We start from the raw sequence: 20344 nt of genomic DNA, 5'->3' as shown, positions 1-20344 counted from the left end.
CAGTGGTGGCCGTGCAGTGAAGTCCAGAGTCTTTCCCCCCATGCTGCAGGATGTCAGGAGGGAGGGGACCCTGGCGGCTGGGATAGATACCTACCTTTACAGGCCGTGGCATCAGGGAGCAGGAATTGGTTAATGATCAACCCCTAAGACCTAAAACAAGGCTAATTCCAATGCAAAGAGAGCTATTCACTTTCACCAGTTCTGAGCTTTGACCAGGTGGCAGGAGGTGAGGACAGGGGTGGAGGGAGTAGAGATTCTGCCAGTGGACTAGGAGAGGGACCAGGAAATTCCTAGGGGCTTTAGGTTTTTAAGGACATCTGTAGCAGCAGCAGCAACCATAATTATAATGTGAGCAAGGCTCTCATGTTCTGAGCAACCACCACATGCCAGATACTGTGCTAATTTTTATGTATGCGTGACAGAGTCTTACTCTGTCCCCCAGGCTGGAGTGCAGTGGCACCATCTTGGTTCACTGTAACCTCTGTCTCCTGGGTTCAAATGATTTTCCTGCCTCAGCCTCCTGAGTAGCTGGGATTACAGGTGTATGCCACCTTGCCCAGCCGATTTTTTGCAGTTTTAGTAGAGACAGGATTTCACTGTGTTAGCCAAGATGGTCTCGATCTCCTGAACTTGTGATCCACCCACCTCGTGATCCACCCACCTCTGCCTCCTAAAGTGCTGGGATTACAGATGTGAGCCACCATGCCTGGCCCATGCTATTTTTTCTTAAACTCATTAGCTCATCAAATCTTTATAATTGCACTAGGAGGTAATGATGCTCATTATATAGATAAAGAGACTGAGGCTCAGAGAGGCAAAATGATTTGCCCAAAGTAACGTGGTGATTTGCTGAGTTCTGTCTGAATCCAGAATCTATGCTTCTAAGCACCTTGCCGTGGGGCCTGGTACAGAGAAGGCAGAAACTAGGGCAGGGTGGGACTATCTAGATAAGACTCCAGAGGTCCTGAGCCTTGGAGGGCAGCGCTGCTGCCTTTCTCTGGCTCTTTTACCTAGTTCTGTGCCCTGCACTGCCTAGGGCACCCAGGGGCCATGTGAGCGATGGCTTCGCCAATGTCCCCCTGCATGGATGCTCTCCTTCGATCCTCCACCACCCTGTGGGGAGGCACTATTAGCATGTCCATTTTACAGAGGAGGAAACTGAAGCTCAAAGGCATGATTGGCCCAGTGTCCCTTGGCCAGTAAAAGGCCCACCTGGATTTTGTTTTTGTGTTTTAGAACAGGGTCTTGTTCTGTCTCCCAGGCTGGAGTGCAGTGGTGTAATTAGCTCACTGCAGCCTCAAACCCCTGGTTCAAGTGATCCTCTAGCCGCAGCCTCCCAAAGCACTGGGATTACAGGCGTGAACCACCATGTCTGGCCTTTCACTTGGCTTTTGAATCTAAACACTTTCACCTCCTTTCTCTGTCCATAGAAAGCTAGCTTGCCGTCTGCATCTTTCTTTTATAGAAAGGTCCAGGACGCCACCCTTCACAACACAAGGGTGTTTTACGTTGGGTGAAGCATTGTCCTCCTTCGGTCTTCATCCGTAATGCTAACTCACCTCCTGCGACTTTCAGCATCTATAAAACAAGAACACTGACTCTTACGTGAGAAACGAGAGCCAGGTACATAGGAAGTGGTTAATATGTGGCAGTTGTATGAAAAACGACCTCTGAGACTTCCAGGAATCGGAGGCACAGGTAATAAGACCTTCTACCTTGATGCACATCGACATTGCCACTCCTACTTGAGCGGGACTTATTCGCTTCCTGGTTTACAATCTGTTTCCTCCATGGGCTCCAAGCTCCATGAGGGGTGTATCAGTCTTTCTCATTGTTGTGAATCTTCACTGGTGCAGCCTTGTTCACCTAAGACACTGTTGGTACATAGTAGATGTTAAATAAATGTGTAGAATTAATGAATATGCAAATAGGCCATTTAACTAACTGTTCTATGCCTCAGTTTCCTCAAACCTAAAACGGGGATAATAATCCCACTACCTAGGCTGGCATGAGTGCTTAATGGATGAATGGATATAAACCTGCTTAACTTGGGGCTTTTGACCTTCCCTGGAGTGCTTTTTACCTAACTGACACAAGAACTCTTTCCTGAGGGCCTTCTTCATGTCAGACTTTAAGAACATCTCAGTCATACCAGGGAGGCTAGATCAGAGTTATCAGTTTCACATCAGACCTGCTGAGTGCCAAGTGGGTGCCTTGGAGATGGACCGAGGTTCAGGGGTAGGGTATCCAAAGTTCTAGATATAAGCCTGACTCTGCCACTGACTTATTGGGTCCTCTTGATCCCAACTTTAGCCCACCTCTCTGGCCCTCAGTTTCCCCTGTTGTAAAGAGGAAGGTAATAAACTTTGCGTAGCTCTCTAAGGCTGCTTGGAGACAGCTGTAAGATTATAAATGTGAAAGTTCTCAGTCCCGTGGCCTGACACAGACTCATGGATTGGTATGATTTGAATAACACTTTACAGAAGAATCAAGCTTCTAACCAACTGGCGATTTCTGGACCCAGAGAAGTCTCTCTGGGGACTTAACCTTATTGGCCTGTTTCCACGTGGTCTCTTAGGCCACTGAGATCACAGGAAGCACAGGGGTGGATCCTGGGTAAATGCCTAAGAGCTCAGCTCAGCATCAGGTTTTCCAATTTCATCTTCATGACTTCATCATCATCAGAAAATAATATCTGTTATTAACTGTTTTCACATTACCAATCTCTGTAAGGAAAAAGCAAAACTCCTTCCTTCCTGATCTTATATGATAAAGCTAATTACCGTTTAGAGTTCTGCATGTATGAATACCCTCCACTACCTTATTTATACCACATACAATCTCTTATCAGGGTTCTTCCAACTCACATGCAGAGCAAACGGGGCCAGGTGGGGGCTGTGGCCAGCTGCTGAGCTCAGTTTCCCTATCTGTAACCTCAGACAAGTTGCTGTTCACCCTGGCTGCATAAAGGAATCACCTGCACAGTGCCCAGGTGGGAAGATGGTAGAGTGAGCTAGAGATGGTGGGGGCTGGGGGTCACCAAGTCAGAGTTTTTCCTGTCTGGCCATCCCCCAGGGAGCAACTTTGCCCTCCACCTTAGTGTGTTATTAATAGCCCCTCGCTTCCTACTTCAGTGCCCTGGACCCTGGCCTCGTGCGTGGCGGGTGGACCTGTTCCCAGCACTCATGCCCAGGGGCCCTCGTCCGTATGGCCCAGAGCAGCTGACTCGACTTTCACCCTTAGACCCCTGCAGGTGACCAACAAGGCCAGCCCCAGTCACAGGAAAAATGACACGGCCAGCCACTGTGGAATCTGATACCAATGGGGTACCACGAGAGCAGCCCAGGGTGGGGAAGGGACTTCCCCAAGCTGCTGGGTGAGACAAGGAATGTCCACGTGGCTGAATGTGTGGCCTGACATCCATGTGAAGGAAAATCCCGCGTAAAAAAGAAAAAAAAATCAAACTTGTTTTGTGTTCTGCATAGGTTCCTTGAAGAGCATCAGTGGCCTTCACCAAAGACCCGAGGAACACACTAGTCATGAAACAAGCTGAGTTATCATTTATGGCAGCAGGGAGGGGGCGCACATGCCATGAGCCACCCTGAGGGTCTCAGGACAGGGGTGTTAAAAGGAACTCAAGACAGGATCTGGGCTGAAGGTTGGGCACTATGGGAGACCAGAGGCAATTCTGAGCTGGGTAAGGAAGGAGCAGTCACTCATTTAGCAAGAGAGAGGGGTGCTTGGGATTTTGAGGGTGGTGCTACGACCTTGCTTATGACTTTGTCTGAGGTCAGTGTTCTGTTAGATTGTGGAAGTCCAACAGGAGAACAAAGTAACCTGGCTCTGAGAGTCAGACTCATTCCCGGTGCCAGGGGCTCTGTTTTCTTCTTTCTCAAGGGTAACCTACATTTACGGAACCTTTACTAGAACTCAGCTTCCTGTTAAATCGATCATAAATCAATCAATCCTTCCTTCCTTCCTAACTTCCTTCTTTCCTTTCTTTCTTTCTCTCTCTCTCTTCCTTTCCTTTTTTTTTTTTTTTGAAACAGGATCTTGTTCTGTCACCTAGGGTAGAGTACAGTGGCATGATCACCGCTCACTGCAGCCTCAACCTCCCTAGCTCAACCAGTCCTCCCACCTCAGCCTCTCGAGTAGCTAGGACTACCCGGACCTGTTAAATTCTTTATATCGAGATTGACAAGCCATGACCCTCCACATCCAGTCTACTGCTTATTTTTTATGCAGCCTGGGAGCTAAGAATAGTTTTCATATTTTTAAATGGTTGAAATAAATCATAAGAAAAGTATTTTGTGACATGTGAAAAATTATATGAAATTCAAATTTCAGGCCAGGAGTGGTAGCTCACATCTGTAATCCCAGCACTTTGAGAGGCTAAGATGATAGGACCACTTGAGCCCCAGAGTTAGAGACCAGCCTCGGAAACATAGACTTCCTCTCTACAGAAAAATACAACAATTAGCTGGGCATGGTGGCACACACCTGTGGTCCCAGCTACTTGGGAAACTGAGGTGGGAGGATCACTTGAGTCCGGGATGTCGAGGCTGTTGTGAGCTGTGATCGTGCCACCACACTCCAGCCTGGGCAACAGAGCGAGACCCTGTCTCAGAAAAAAATTTTATGTCCCCCAAATAAAAGTTTGGCCAAACCCAAGCACTGATGTGTTGTCTGTGGCTGACTTGCTGCTCCCATGGCAGAGATGTATTGTTACGGCAGAGACCTGACGGCCCCCAAAACCTAAAATGTTTATTGTCTGGCTTTTTACAGCAGAAGTTTGCTCATCCCTAGTTTTAGTAGGTTAACTTTTTTTTTTGAGACAGTTTTACTCTTGTTCCTCAGGCTAGAGTGCAAAGGCGCAATCCCAGGTCACCGCAACCTCCGCCTCCTGGGTTCAAACGATTCTCCTGCTTCAGCCTCCTGAGTAGCTGGGATTATAGGCATGCACCACCATGCTCAGTTAATTTTGTATTTTTAGTAGAGATGGGGTTTCTCCATGTTGGTCAGTCTGGTGTCAAACTCCCAACTTCAGGTGATCCACCCGCCTCGACTTCCCAAAGAGCTGGGATTACAGGCATGAGCCAACGCGCCGGCAGTAGGTTAACTCTTAATCCTCTTGACGATCCTAGAACTGTTACTTCCATTTTATGAATTAAAGAACTGAGGTAGAGGGAGATTAAGAGATAGACCCTAACCAGGGTTTCTCAACTTCATTATCAGTGGCATTTGGGTGGGATGAGTCTTTGCTGGGGTGGGCTGACCTATGTATGGCAGGACGTTTAGCAGCATTTCTGGCCTCTAACTGATAGATGCCAGGAGTAGTTTGCCCTTCCACCCAAGCTGTGATAACCAAAAATGTCCCCAGACACTGCCCAACGTCCCTTGGGTACAGAATTGGCCCTCACTGGGAGCCACTGGCCTAAAGTCACACAGTCAGTGACGGAGCTAGGATTTGAACCCAAGGCCTGTGTGTTTGGTCACCAGCTACACACCCAACTCCCAGGGGTGGGTTATTTTACTCTTGGTGGTGGTTCCAGCTGCAGGAACACTTAATTCATTCTAATTTTCTTGTCTCCAAAGCACTGTCAAAGGCTCTGGGGAGTCTGGTCCATCAAGCAGAGGAATAACTTTATCATTTTTATGTATTTGCTTTAAGAGACAAAATCCTTCTCTGTTGCCCAAGCAGTGGCGTGATTATATGGCATGATTATACCTCACTGCAGCCTCCAACTCCTGGCCTCAACTGTCCTCCCACCTCAACCTCTGGAGTAGTTGGGACTACAAGCATGCGCCACTACACCCACCTAATTTTTTAAAAAGTCTTTTAGAGAGGAGATCTAGCTACATGGCTCAGGCTGGTTTCAGTCTCCTGGGCTCAAGCAATCCTCCTTATTCAGCCTCCTGAGTAGCTGAGATTTTAGGCGTGAACCACCATACTTGACCAGAGAAAGAACTTTAAAGATGAAGTCAGCTCCTGTCCTGAGCCTCCTCTGCTCAAATGCTACCCTAGCTCCTACCTGACTCAGAGGAGAAGCCACAGTTCTTCCTGTGAGCTCTGAGACTCCTGCATGGCCCCACCCACTTCCTGCCACCTCCACCCCCTGCCACTTCTCTTACCTTGCCTGCTCTTACTCTTCTCCTCCCTCAGGCCCCTGCAGCCCCACCGGCCTCCCCTCTGCTTCCTGACACTGGGTGTGCTCCCACCCAGGGCCTTTGCACTTGTTCTTTCTTGCCCCAGATGTTTGCATGGCTCACCACCTCACCTTCAGGTCTTGGTTTGAAGTCAAATTCCCGTCTTTATCAGACTTTCTTTGAGCCTTGAAGAAGGTGCCTCACCTCAGGATGCCTGGCCCCTTCCCTGCCTTGTTTGTTTGCATGGCACGCACCTTCACTTGACATACTGCATATGTAACTTAGTCATGTGTGGCCTGTCTCCCCCACCAGAAGATCAGCTCCACAGGGACATGGACTTTCATCTCTTGTCGCTCAGCACCAGGCACATGGCAGGTGCTCCATAGTGATTTACTGGTGGATTAATTGGCTAGGGTTCAAGTGCCCAAGTTGTGGCTCTGGGTTCCAAGTTGCACCAAGCTCTTATCTCAAAAGAAGAACTGAAACACATGTGCTACTTGTTCACAGAGTATCCCAAAAACATAGTCAATAGCACATAGTAGGTGCTCAATAAACACTTTTTGGATGAATGAATGAATGAATGAATGGATAAGTGAGGTCGCCCAACCCATTGCTGATTCAGTACCATCAGACCTGGCGTTTCACAACTTTGGCAATAGCTACTCAGGTAAGCCTAGGCTTGAGTTATGGATTGTCAAGCAGCCTTGCAGCTAAACCCCTGCTAACCCCCTGCCAACAGGCCTGGGCACATCTTCACAGATGGATGGTAGCATAGGGGGACAGAATGCTGACTCGTCTTTTTAATTTTCTTTCTTTCTTTTCTTTCTTTCTTTTTCTTTTCTTTCTTTCTTTCTCTCTTTCCTTCCTTCTTTCTCTTTCCTTCCTTCCTTCTTTTTCTTTCTCTCTCTCTTGCTTTCTTTCTCTCTTTTTCTCCCTCCCTTTCTTTCTCTTTCTTTTTCTTTCTCTCTCTTTCTCTTTCCTTCCTTCTTCCTTCTTTCTCTCTCTCTCTTTCTTTCTCTTTTTCTCATACTTTCTTTCTCTTTCTTTTTTATTTCTCTCTCTCTTTCTTTCTCTTTCTCTCTCTTTCCCTCCCTCCCCCCTTTCCCCCTCCCTCCCTTCCTCCCTTCTTTCCTCCCTCCCTCCCTCCCCCCTCCCTCCCCCACCTTCCTCTCTCCCTCCCTCCCTCCCTCCTTCCTTTCCTCTCTGTCTTTGTCTTTTGATTCTATGAACAGTATAGGTTCCTTGGCAAAGAAAGCATTCTTGACTGACTACACAAGACTTGGGACACTCCTGTCCCATTTGCTACATTACACTAAAGACATCATGCTCTTTCCTCCTAGCTGCTGTGCGGAGAAACGGCCTACACACTGTGCCCACGGAGATGCAGTTTCTCGCCAGCACAGAAGAGTAAGTTATTGGTGAAATTCTTAGAGCAGCCAGTGCTTGATTCAAGGAGTCAATGAACAAGAATTCAATGCTGCAAACCATTTCCTCCCATCCCTGAATTTTTCTCCAAACGACCTAATGCCTAAGTTTTCACCATTCATCTCTGTGGCTTAAACTGAACCTCAGCAGCCTCCTTTTAAAAAAAATGCAGACATGGAGAGGGTGGGGCAGCACATTAAATCCCTAAAGGTCTGGTGAAGTTGAGGATCTCAGGTACTTTCCTCTTGAAAGAAGGGACCCAGAAGAGCAAGACAGCACAAACTACATGACGATCAAGGAGGAGAGGGGAGCAGGCAGGGTTAAGAGTCCAAACAGACAAAACACCCTGTAAAACAATAAGCCCTTCACCCTTACATGACTTAGAAAGCATCTTCACACTGATGTCGAAATCGCATTTTGTCTAGTGTATCCTTTGCATTATGGCAGTGTGGTTAAGGTCATGGGATCTGCAGTCACAAACACCTGACTTGGAACTCTGGCTCTGCTGCATACTGGCTGTGTGAAATAATATAGATACAGCAGGTTGGCCGGACCATACATGTCCAGATGTTAGCACTTGTTATTATGGCATTGTGATCTCAATTTAACAGTGACGACACAGCAGGAAGTCAAGCGATCTGCTCAAGGCAGTGCTGGGCGTTGATCTGGTCTATTTCATTCATTCAGCAAATAGTTATTGAGAGCTTATGATAAGCCAGGCACTATTCTAGGGATGGAGATACAACAAGGGACAGGCAGAAATCCCAGCCGTTTTGGGCTTAGATTCTAGTGCCAAGAAACGGATAAATGAATAATCCATGGTGTGTCAGGTGGTTGATAAGCTTCGGAGGGAGAGCAAATCAGGAAAGAGGGTGGGGGAGGCGAGCTGGTAAGTGGGAAGGGGCAGTTTGAATATGGGTGGTCAGGGAAGGCGTCACAAGGAGGTCGTGCTTGAGCAAATCCCTGCGAGAGGTGGGGAGTCTTGGGGGTAACCATGGGAAGTGTGTTCTCAGCATGTGCACCAGCACGTGCAAAGCTCCTGAGAGGTTAAAGAGCAGCCAGGAAGCCATTGTGGCTGGAGCTGAGTGAGTGAGAGAGCACATGGTAGGAGGCTGGGTCAGAGAGTTTTCTTGGGTGGGGAGAGAGTGATGGTGGAGGACAGAGCACGTGGGACCTCGTGAGCCATGGCTATAGCCTTGACTTTGAATGAGATGGGAGCTGATGGAGTTTTTAGCAGGTGAGGGGCATGACCTTGTGCCTGTTTCATCCCACAGCCTGTGCTCCTTCTTGGCACCATGTTTGGGGGCTTTGAGTCCACCTTTGAGACATGGGTTACATGATTGGTCCAGCCACTCATGACCATGTAGCCTGGAAATATGTTTTAAATATCTGCCCATGCAGTGCTTGCACTGGGTCTATTGGGAAACCCAGTCCTCACTCTCTGGAAGTCTATGTTGGATGCAAACTCCTTCCCCTCTCTGGGCCTCAGTTTCCTCACCTGAACAAAAAAGTGGTCGCTCTAGATAAACCCTAGGGCCCTTTCTGCTTTTTCTCCTTTTGATACTTAGGATGGTTGGGGTTCCCAGGTCTGAGGGAGGCCACAGTTCTGGACCGGGCCTGCCACCCCTGAGAAGTCAGACCATGATGGTGGTTTCGACCTGCTTCTAGTCTTTGCCTTCCTGTCATACTGGAAATCAGCTAGTCAGACCCCAGCTCATGTCCCCATTGTCCTCTGAGGAAGGAGTCCCTTATGTAGTGATTCAGGCCAGAGGGTATTTGAATAATCATTCCTTCTTTAAGGAAATAATTTTCATTTTCGTTTCTACTTTAATTTTAAAAATTTGATTCATTACACAGAATAGTTTTCTTTTTTCTTCTGTTTTTTTTTGAACAGCAACTACTTTATTGTTATTTTTTATTTATTATACTTTAAGTTCTGCAGTACATGTGCAGATCGTGCAGGTTTGTTACATAGGTATACCTGTGCCATGGTGGTGGTTTGCTGCATCCATCGCCCTGTCATCTACATTAGGTATTTCTCCTAATGCTATCCCTCCCCAACCCCCTACCCCCTGCTATTCCTCCCCTAGCCCCCACCCCCCAGGCCCTGGTGTATGATGTTCCCCTCCCTGTGTCCATGTGTTCTTGTTAGAACAGTTTTCTTTTTAAAAAATCTTAATTTCCCTTTTTTTCAGCTTCATTGAACTATAATTGACAAATAAAAATTATATATTTAAAATATACAATGTAATGTTTTGATATATGGGTACATTGTGACATGATGATCACAATCAAGCTCATTAACATATCTATCTTGTCACCTAGTTACAGTGCTGCAGCACTTCTCAATTTCATTCACTTATAAGCATTTTACAATTGCATATGTCAAAAAATACCCTTAAACTAAAAAATAAATGTATTCAGCATCTCACTTCCAGAGGTAGATTGTAACGATTAAATGAATACCATTCTAAACTATTTCTTGATAGAGAGCTATATACATAAATGCATTTTTACCATGGTGGCTCACACCTGTAATCCCAGTACTTTGGGAGGACAAGAAAGGCAGATCACCTGGGGTCAGGAGTTTGAGACCAGCCAGGCCAACATGGTGAAACCCCATCTCTACTAAAAATACAAAAATTAGCTGGGCATGGTGGTGGGCACCTGTAGTCTCAGCTACTCTGGAGGCTGAGGCAGGAGAATCACTTGAACCTGGGAGGCAGATATTGCAGTGAGCTGAGTTCATGCCATTGCACTCCAGCCTAGGTGACAAGAGTGAATCTCCGTCTCAAAAAATATACATAAATAAATAAAATAAAAATTGATGATGCTATATATGCTGTTTTGTAACCTGCTGGTTCACTTTTTTTCTTCATTTCAGTCTGTTTCCAAAACTTATTTTATTTAATGGAGTATAGCGGACATCATTTCACCTCAATAATGCCAACCTTATGGTCTTTTAATGATGTACTTAATAATTCTTAATTTCACTATTTCCCAAAACTCTTCAACTGCACAAGGAAAACAACCCAGAAGATAAAAAAGAAAAAAATACATAATTTCACTGCTGGGAAAAGTATCAAAACAATTTGCATATATTTCTAGACTTTAAATGCTCTTGTGTTCATGAAACATGGCTGTTCCTTTATTTTTATTTATTATTTATTAATTTTTTTAGAGACAGGATCTCACTCTGTTACCCAGGCTAGAGGGCAGTGGTGCAATCATAGCTTACCACAGCCTTAAACTCCTGGGCTCAGTCAACCCTCCTGCCTCAGCCTCCTGAGTAGCTGGGACTATAGGTGTGTGCTACCATACCCAGCTGATTAAAAAAGTTTTTTTAGAGATGGGGTCTCACTGTATTGCCCAGACTGGTCTCAAACTTCTGTCCTCAAGCAATCCTTTTGCCTTGGTCTCCCAAAGTGTTGGAGTTACAGGAGTGACCCACGCCCAGCTGAAACGTGAGTATTTATAAAATAAAAAGCTAAGTAGTACTGTGACGTGCCTTTTCACTGTAGTTTGTGAATGGACAGCTTTCATCTTACCAAGCATCTGTTTAATGGCCACATTGGTGTTCCATCCAGGAAGAGGGTCATCTCTATTATCAGCCCCTTTTTTATGGGCATTTAGACTATTCTTCACTTAAATTATATTTAATGGCATGGTGACTTCTCCTGTACCCATACCTGAGACACTAGTCTATTTCTTTAGGATACATTTTTAGAGTAGAATATCTGAGCTCAAAAAAAGGGCAGTCTGTGGTCTGTTCTCCCTGTGTTCTGAATGGCTTCTCTTTGGATTTGTTTAAAGCAAAGACCAGTCTGGAGAGACGGAGGTTCCACTGGATCTGCTGGCCGACTCCAGGAAGGAGGAGGAATATCGTGGGAACATCTGGAAGGGCTTCCTCATCTCCATCCCCTACTCAGCCAGCATTGGGGGCTCAGCCACACTCACGGGCACAGCCCCTAACCTCATCCTGCTTGGCCAGCTCAAGAGGTGAAAGCAAGAGTCCCCACTGGCAGGGAGGGTTCTGCTCCTCCCTTCCTCGTCCCTCGTTCATTCACCATCCAGAGAGTGTGTATTGAGGGCTTTCTCTGGGCCAGGCTCTGGATACACAGCAATACACAAAACTCAGTGAGATCCCTGCCCTTGGGGAACTTCCATTCTGGTGGGAGAGTCAGACAATAAGTGAAAAAGCAAATGAATATGTAATATATCTGTGTGATAAGTTAGGGAAAAATACAGCTGGGCAAGAGGGTAGAAGTGAGGAGAGAGGGGTGCCAGTTTATGTAGGTTGGTCAGGGACACTGGTTCTTTCTGATGGGCTGACATTTGAGCAGACACCTAGAAGGGAATGAGCCACGTGGACACAGGAGGGAAAGGCATTGCTGACAGCGGGGAGTAGCTCCTACAAGGCTAGGAGGTGGGGCTATTCCTGGGGAGGTTCAGGGACCAGCAAGAATACCAGGGAGATGAAGAACCTGGGGCGAAGGGAAGGTAAGAAGATATAAGGTTATAGGGGCAAGTGTTGTCTAAGGACACAGCTTTTCCTCCAAGTCATTGGGGGTCATTGGAAAGGTGAGAGCAGAGTGACCCATCTGGAGGCATGGGTCTGTGGCTGTTCATGGCCTGGGAGAAGCCTTCCAGCCATAAGCATGATCCCCCAGTGAAGTGGGCTCTGCTGGGAGCTAAAGTCTCCCCATCCCTGGAAGTGGTCAGCAGTGACTGGGTGGCTGGCAGTCAGGGCATGAGAATAAGAGAAGGGCTCTCCAGCTGCACAACTTGCTGCTACCGTTATTTCAAGCCTCTGGTTTCCAAGACTTTAAAAATTCAGTATTTTAAGATCCTGTCTCTAAGACTTTTAGGTTCCAGGATTCTGAGGCAAGGTTTCTCAGATTCCTTGCAGTGGAGATGTAGCATAGATTCATTTAATTTACATAAATGCAAATATAAGCATTTGGCAAACAAAGGACAGCAAAAAGTATTTGATATTCAACATGGCTCCAAATACTAGCCAACTTCTTTACCTGTTGCCCAACCCAAGAATCAAAAACCTGTGGGGATGAAGGGAGGCCCTGCTGATCTTCCTGAGAGAGGTTTGCTATGCGCGCAACACTCAGTAACATACATGTGAGTAATTAAAGGTATTTTCACGAGAGATATTAGCACACCTATGTTTGGCCTCGTGCTGATTTTAAAACCTTAACCCCTGGGTAAGGTGAATTGCCATTGCATTCTCAGATTCCAAAATGCTTTGATTTTAAGATTTGATAATGGGAACCAGTGATTCTCAGCCATGCACTGGGAGAAGTGAAAAAAAAAAAAAAAAGTCGTAGGTGTATTTCACCAATTGATTTAAGCCCACTGAGTTTTACTGCAAACCTCAGATGTCTTTTTATCTCTAGCCTTTAAACAAGGCCTGGCTGTGCCTCGTGGTTTTAGCTTGGTGACAGAAAAGCCAGAAGCAAAGAGGGTCCTGTTTCAGGTGTGGGAGAACCTAGGCTCAGCCCTTTAGTGTTCTGCAGAGGGGAAAGGTAGGCATTTGGCATTAGGGTTTGCCAGGGCCCATCCCCAGGGCTGGACAGGAAGATGTGGGCTCTGAGGATGGAGGGCAGGGCCTGGGTTGGGGATGGAGAGAATTGGAGGGGAGAAGTTGTTGTCAAAGCATTTTCAGGCTGCCTGCCTGCCCTGATGTAAGACTTTGTTCAAACCTGAAATGAAATTGGGGAAATTATATGTTTTTTAATGTATCTTTCATATTTATATTTTATAAAATATATCTTATGTATATTTAGTATATAATATATATTATATTAACATATAATGCACAAAATATATATTAACATATATACACAGTAAAAATATCAAATGTAAGATTTCAGGTAAATTACATGCAAATTGTATGCAACACAATGGCTCGAATGTAGACTCCCTGGTGTAGGGAGAGGGGATTTAAAAGGAATGCTAGGTAACACATGATTTTGATTCTCCAGTGGAGAACAGGAGAAGCCTGAGGAGACAGGAGAAGTGGCTGCCCTGAGTGGTCCTTTGGCCCTTGTTGCCAAAATACGTTTTATTGGTTTATTCTGATTATAAAATGATAGTGGCACGTTACAGAACATTTGGAAAATGTAGAAAAAGAAGTTTGAAATACCTTCAATCCCACTGTAAGATTTTAAGACTTTCTTCTAGACTTTTCTATATCCATATATTAAATGTGTGTATTTTTCATGTTTTTGTCACTATACTCTTAATATGGTTTTATTGTCTGATTTTTATTATTAAAATTTTTTTTAGAAAACCTAATTTTTAGTGACTATATGTTATCTTAATTTGGGTATCATACTTTAATCCTAGGCATTTAGATTGTTTTCATTTTATAATGATTATTATTTCACTATTACGAATTATGTAACTGACCATACACTTGCTGATATTTTAATTTTTTTAAAAAATATTTTTATTTTGTCTAATTACAGAGGTATGCTTATTCACTGTAGAAAATACAGGTAGCGAAAAAGGAGGAAATAAAAAAGCTCTTAGAATCCTACTATATAGAATTTATTAATTCTTTTTTTGTTTATTTATTATGTAATAACTGTTAATGTTTTGGTTTGTTTACTTATTTACCTAGAAATGTCTGTGAGTGTCCATATACTTTTGTATACATCATTCTGTAACTTATTTTTCCACTTTTCAATCCAGCATTTATATTCCTGACCACATTCTGGTTGTTTGTTTTAACGTTTATTTCAAGTAGTAGAATTTCTGGGTAAAAGGGTATGCACATTTTTAAGACTCTTACCGCATTTTACCAAATTCTTCTCCAGAAAAGAGTATCCTGATGAACAAACATCAAGAATCTGCCTGTTTTCCCACATCTTCACCAGCATTGAGTGTTATTGCCCTTCATCGTTTCGGGCTTGATGATGTCTTAATAAAACTGAGATTGGACACTATTCAGCAGAGAAAGAACTCATTGACATCGCCATTGCCTGGACAAAACGTCCAGGGTCTTTGAGCATATATAATAAGGAGGGCAAAGGTTTCCATCTGCAGATGTGTTATGTTTGACTCCCATATTCATCAAAAACATTTTCATGAATTTTCAACATTTAAACATCACACAGTTTCAAGTAAAACGCAAATCTGGGCTTACTGGCCCTGCACTCTTGCATGGCTACCATGGGGGAGCAAACAGCACCTGACCCCTTTAATGCGCACAGCTCTCTTCAATTCTCCATGGCCTGACCCAGCCTGTTTCATTCACTCAGATACCTGTCTATCCCCCAGGGGGCAGAGATTTTGACTGTTGTGTACCCATTGGTCCCACTAGGTCAGAAGCCAGCAGCCCCTAAAGAAGAGGAAAAAAGGGGCTTCTATTAGAAGAGGTGGAAAACACTGTTCCCAAGACTCCCATAGGACCTTTTCATTCCCCTCTTGACTCATGACTCCTAGTACCACCTGGTCCCCTCTCCCACTCCCCAAATGGGCATGGCTGCCCTTGGCCTGTTCTCATCTCCCGCTGTTCTCCAGTTTCTTTCCGCAGTGTGACGTGGTGAATTTTGGCTCCTGGTTCATTTTCGCCTTCCCTCTCATGCTGTTGTTCCTGTTGGCAGGCTGGCTCTGGATCTCCTTCCTGTATGGGGCACTGAGCTTCAGGTACCTCTCATTTTCTTCTTGGCAGGTAGAGTGGGGAACCAGGGAGTGGCCTTTCTAGTCTCAGTATCTGCTTATGAAAGCTAAAGATGATCGTTATTTCATGTCATATTCTCATTTCTTTATTTTATGTATGTATGTATTTATTTATTTTTACAGACAGGGTCTTGCTCTGTCACCCAGGCTGGAGTGCAGTGGTGTGATTGTAGCTGATTGCAGCCTCAATATCCCAGGTTCAAGTGTCCCTCTGGTCTCAGCCTCCCAAGTAGCTGGGACTATAGGCGAGTGTCACTGTGCCTGGCTAATTAAAAAAATTTTTTTTTTTTTTGTAGAGACAAGGTCTCACTATGTTGCTCAGGCTGGTCTCAAACTTCTGGCCTCAAGTGATTCTTCATGTCTTAGCCTCTCAAAGCTCTGGGATTATAGGTGTGAGCCACCGGGCTAGCCATATTCTCATTTCTTGACCTCCCAGGGATTAAGTGAGAGGTGTGGCCTGCCTGCCACACTCAGACCCTCTTTTGATGTCACATATTATTAATAATTATTAATAGTATTGCCTTTAAATAAGGGTAAACACTCTTGACCAGAGAAGAGGGGAGTGCACTATTTCCCATTGTATGGGGCCCTGGCACGGAAGATAATTTGGGGTGACGTGAGGACAAGATATTAGATAACACCAAATCATATTATGGGAAATATGCCTTTATCAACTCTCATCACTCTCTCTATTTATGCTGAGGAGAAAGTCTCAGTGGGGTGCTAAAGAAACCTTAATATCTGACATTTCCAAATCAACTTCTTAACAAAGAAAGAGCAAGCTTCAGACCCAGAGACTTGAGCCAGAAATGATGTCTAGCCAAAATGCAATACTGGCACTTTGTTTTCCTGTATTTATTTTGGTTACTTCGGTTACTTTTTAATATGGCTACGTTAATTTGGATAGATAACACATACACATGGTTCTCAAAAATAAAAACAACAGGAAGAGGCATGCAGTGAGAACCCCTCTTCCCAACCATGCCTACATGAGCCTCTTCACCCAAGATATTTGCCCAAAAAAAGATGCACTTTTATTGGTTTCTTGTGCAACCTTCCAGAGTTTTCTTAAGCAAATACGAGCAGACACAAATAACTTTTTCTGGTGACTGGCCTCCCTGACATATTTTGGGTTTGTTTTGTTTATTTATTTATTGAAACAGAGTCTCATTCTGTCACCCAGGCTGAAGTGCAGTGGTGACATCCTGGCTCACTGCAACCTCCACCTCCCAGATTCAGGTGATTCTCCTGCCTCAGCCTCCAGAGTAGCTAGGACTACAAGCTCTTAACACCAAACCCAGCTAATTTTTTTGTGCTTTTTTGTTAGAGATGGGGTTTTACTGTGTTGGCCAGGCTGGTCTCAAACTCCTGATCTTAAGTGATCCACCCACCTTGACCTCCCAAAGTGCTGGGATTACAGGCAGGAGCCACCTGCGCCCAGCTGTTTTTTTATTCTATATTTTTGTTTATTTTTTTCTCTTTTGCCCTGAAGCTGTAGCTCAAAGGAAGCAGACATTTTTATAAGATACATTTCCAGGAGTGGGATTTCTGGGTCTGAAAATAAACACATTTTTGTTTTAATAGATATTGTCAAACAATTCTTCATAAAAATTTTACCTATTTACTCTCCCATGTACAATGTATGAGCATGTTTGCTTCCTTGCAGCAAAGTGGATTTTTGCCAATCTGATAAGAAAAAAATAACGTGTTTATTTTATGAAGAGTAATCTTGGGCAACTTTTCATGTGTTTGGAAGCATATGAAAAGTTTTTCACTGATATTTTCTTTCCTGTGAATTGTGATACTGTGTGTTCATATTTTTATACATTTTTCAAATGGGTTATTGGTCTTGTTTTTACTAGTTTCTGGTAGTCTTTATATTTTAGAAAGATGAGAGTTTATTCTGCAATAGAAACTATATTTTTCCCCTGATTTGTCTTTTGACTTTGCTTATGGTGCTTTTCTCCATGCAGAACTGTTTAAAAAAAATTTTCTATCTTTTCTCACATGGCTTCTGAAATTTCAATTACAGCTTAGAAAGGTTTTCCTAATACAGGATTTATAAAAGAATAATCGCATGTTTTCTTCTAGTGTAATATATTTTTACATTTAAACCTCTGATCTATTTGAAGTTCATCCTTATGGTACAGTGTGAAGTTTGGATTCAGCTTCATTTTTTTTTTGTCCCAGATGGTCACCCAGTGTCCTAACACCATTTATGGACACACAACATTTTACAATTTTGATGAAGTCAAATTTCTCTATCTTTGGTGGCTTGTGTTTTTGGCATCATATCGAAGAAACTGTTGCCTATTCCAAGGGCATGAAAATTTACTCCTGCCTTTTCTTCTGAGAGTTTTATGGTTTCAATGGTAACATTTAGGTCTTCAATCCATTTTGAGTTAAATTTTGTATATGGTGTGAGGTAGGGGTCCAGATTCATTCCTTTCCACATGAGTATCCAGTTGTTGTAGCACCATTTGTTGAAAGGCTATTCCTCCCTCCACTATTCAATCTTGGTACCCCTGTCAAAAATCAATTGGGCACAGATGAATGGGTTCACTTCTGGGCTCTCAATTCTGTTCCATTGATCTATACGTCTGACACCATTTGCTGAATAGCCCATATTTTCTACACCAATCTGAGATAGCAACTTTATCATAGACTAAATTCCCATTTGTGATGAGTCTGTGTCTAGATTTTCTATTTTGTTCCATTGATTCCTTTGTTTATTCATGTGCCTGTTTGACCCACTCACAGATTTTAAGCCTGGGAGTCATATGATCAGATTCACATTTTTAAAGATCAGCCAGGCTATACGTGAGAACAACTGTAGCAAAGGAAGACAGAGGCAGGGAGACCAGCCATCAGTTAGGCCTCAGACAGAGAGGATGTGGCTTTGTCAGGTGGTGGTGGTGGTTGTAGGTGAGAAGTTAGTCTTACCTGCAGTGGCCTAACCTCCCACTTTCTGTTTCAGGGGCTGGAGGAAGAAGAAATCTGAGATAAGAGCCAATGCAGAAGATAGGGCTCGAGCTGTGATTCAGGAAGAATACCAGAACCTGGGGCCTATCAGGTATGTGGGGGTCCTTGGGTTGAGGAAAGAGCTGAGTATTAAATGCTCAGGAGAGCTTCCTCCTGACCTGGGCTTGGGCCTAGGGGGGCTGAGCTCCAGGGGAATTTCAGGACCCATGGCCTGGGAGCCTGGAGATGGAGGATGGGAGGTGGTTTACAGAGTCATCCTCTTGCCCTGGTGCTGGGGTAGAAACCTGAGGACCAAAAAGCCCCTCAAGAGGGATCTACTACCTTCCACCTAAGGCACCGTTTCCCTCTGAATACACAAAATGTTTGGCACTATCTCAGGTGGCTTCCAGGACTTGTTTAATGCATGTTTCCCACATGGTGAAAATAACAGCTTCAGTAGGCCTGTGTTCACAGACCAGCTGTGCCATGCATGTCCTGTGTAGCCTTGGTCCCAGCACTAACCCTCTCTGGGCCCTGCTCTCCAGTCTGTGAAATGGGTACATTCAGTAACTATATCTTCCAACGATTGGGGATCCTCTCTTTCCACCTCCATCCACCCTCTTTCCAGGTCTGTACCCTTTCTGTGTCTTCTCCTCTCAGTGTAGACAGACTGTGTGGTTTTCCATCTCTCTCTCTCTCTCTTTTCCTCTTTCTCTTTGCCTACTGCATTTCTGTCTGTTTCTCTTTCTCTCTGCTTTTCTGACTCTGTTTCTTACTTTCTTGATTTTCCATAGGACCCTGGGAAACTCCTGGCAATAATGATGCATGCAGGTTTGGGGAGTGAGTGGCTTGAGGCTCAGGAAGGATCCTGAGGGAGCGTGGAAGTCCCGAGACAGGGATTACTTACATCCCATTGGCATCCCTTCCCTTGCTCTGGGCACCCCCTGGGGAGTGGATGACTCCAGCTTTCTCAGAGGCAGAGCTCAGGCCCAGTCACTCCCAGTGGGCAGCTGCCTGAGCCTGTGTCTGCTGCAGTCTGCCTGAAACCCAGGGTCACCATTGTGCCTGCATGTCTGTGCCACAGGTTTGCCGAACGGGCCATTTTTGTCCTTTTCTGCATGTTTGCCATCCTCCTCTTCTCCCGGGACCCGAAGTTCATCCCTGGCTGGGCCAGCTTCTTCACTCCCGGGTGAGGCTCTGGGGACCCCCAGGGTGGAGTCCAACAGGGAGGATTCTGGGCTGGGCCACCTGGAGCTGGAGAGGTGGCAGTGCAGCTAGGGAGACCCGTATCCAAGTTTCCATCTCTTGTCCCATGTGATTATTAATTAACTCTTTTATAATAATCTTATGATTATTATTAACTCTTTCTCAAAAGAGTTTAGGTTGTTTCAGTTTGGGTGATAAAACATGATTTCTTGTGTGTTGGAAGCTATAGATGTGGAGTCAGACAAAACTAGGTTAGAATTCTAGCTCTACCACTTACAAGCTGTGTGACTGAGCAAATTGTTCATTCATTCAATCAACATTGATTGAGAAATTATTATGTGCTAAGCTGGATGCTGGGTACTGGGACACAGACAAAATCAAGTAGTTAGACAACAAAATAACTGCACTACAATGAGTGCTATGAAGGAAAGAGTGAGAGGGTTATGCTATAAAATAATGGAGAGGGGGCATTGACTTTGGACAGTTCTGGGAAGAGCCAAAGCTTAGGAAGACAGCAGGTGAAAGCAGTGGAGATGCACTGAGAATGTCTACTGAAGCCTGAGCCAGAACAAACTTAGCATGCTTGAGAAACTGAGAAAAACCCAGTGGGACCAAGGCCTGGTGAGAAAAAAGGAAAGGGGGTGAGGAAGGATAGGTGAGGGCCATATCAGAGTGTCTTTTTGGGCATGTTAAGCATTTTGATTTTTTTTTTTTTTTTCTGTGAGCAGTGAGCAGCCATTGGAGGGTTTTAAGCTACTTAACCTCTCTGTGCCTCAGTTTCCTAATCTGTAAATGGTATTATAATAGTACATTTCTCATTGGCTTGTTGTAAAGATAAATGAGTTAATACATGTCAAGTGATTAGAACGGCTTATAGAAAGAACTCAACAATTGTTAGCTATATTCA

At 44.5% G+C, this 20344-nt stretch overlaps 1 protein-coding gene across 3 annotated transcripts in view; it reads left to right on the top strand.

Moving 5' to 3' along the window:
• The window catches only part of SLC13A3 (solute carrier family 13 member 3), an 84527-nt gene that overhangs the window by 40599 nt on the left and 23584 nt on the right, over window positions 1-20344 (top strand). For 2 of the 3 annotated variants that reach the window (XM_064382488.1, XM_012467355.2), the window contains exons 4-8: window positions 7488-7554; window positions 11386-11571; window positions 15112-15237; window positions 18248-18343; window positions 19316-19420. In XM_064382488.1, coding sequence (XP_064238558.1) covers window positions 7488-7554; window positions 11386-11571; window positions 15112-15237; window positions 18248-18343; window positions 19316-19420 — 580 coding nt within the window. The remainder of the gene's footprint in view (window positions 1-7487; window positions 7555-11385; window positions 11572-15111; window positions 15238-18247; window positions 18344-19315; window positions 19421-20344) is intronic. The other variant, XM_012467356.2, reaches the window with a different exon arrangement.

This window comes from Aotus nancymaae, unplaced genomic scaffold, assembly GCF_030222135.1.
Source record: "Aotus nancymaae isolate 86718 unplaced genomic scaffold, 86718_ANA_hifiasm-v0.15.2.pri h1tg000029l, whole genome shotgun sequence".
In the NCBI taxonomy this organism is placed as follows: Eukaryota; Metazoa; Chordata; class Mammalia; order Primates; family Aotidae; genus Aotus; species Aotus nancymaae.
This window is presented reverse-complemented; position numbering and strand designations above follow the sequence as displayed.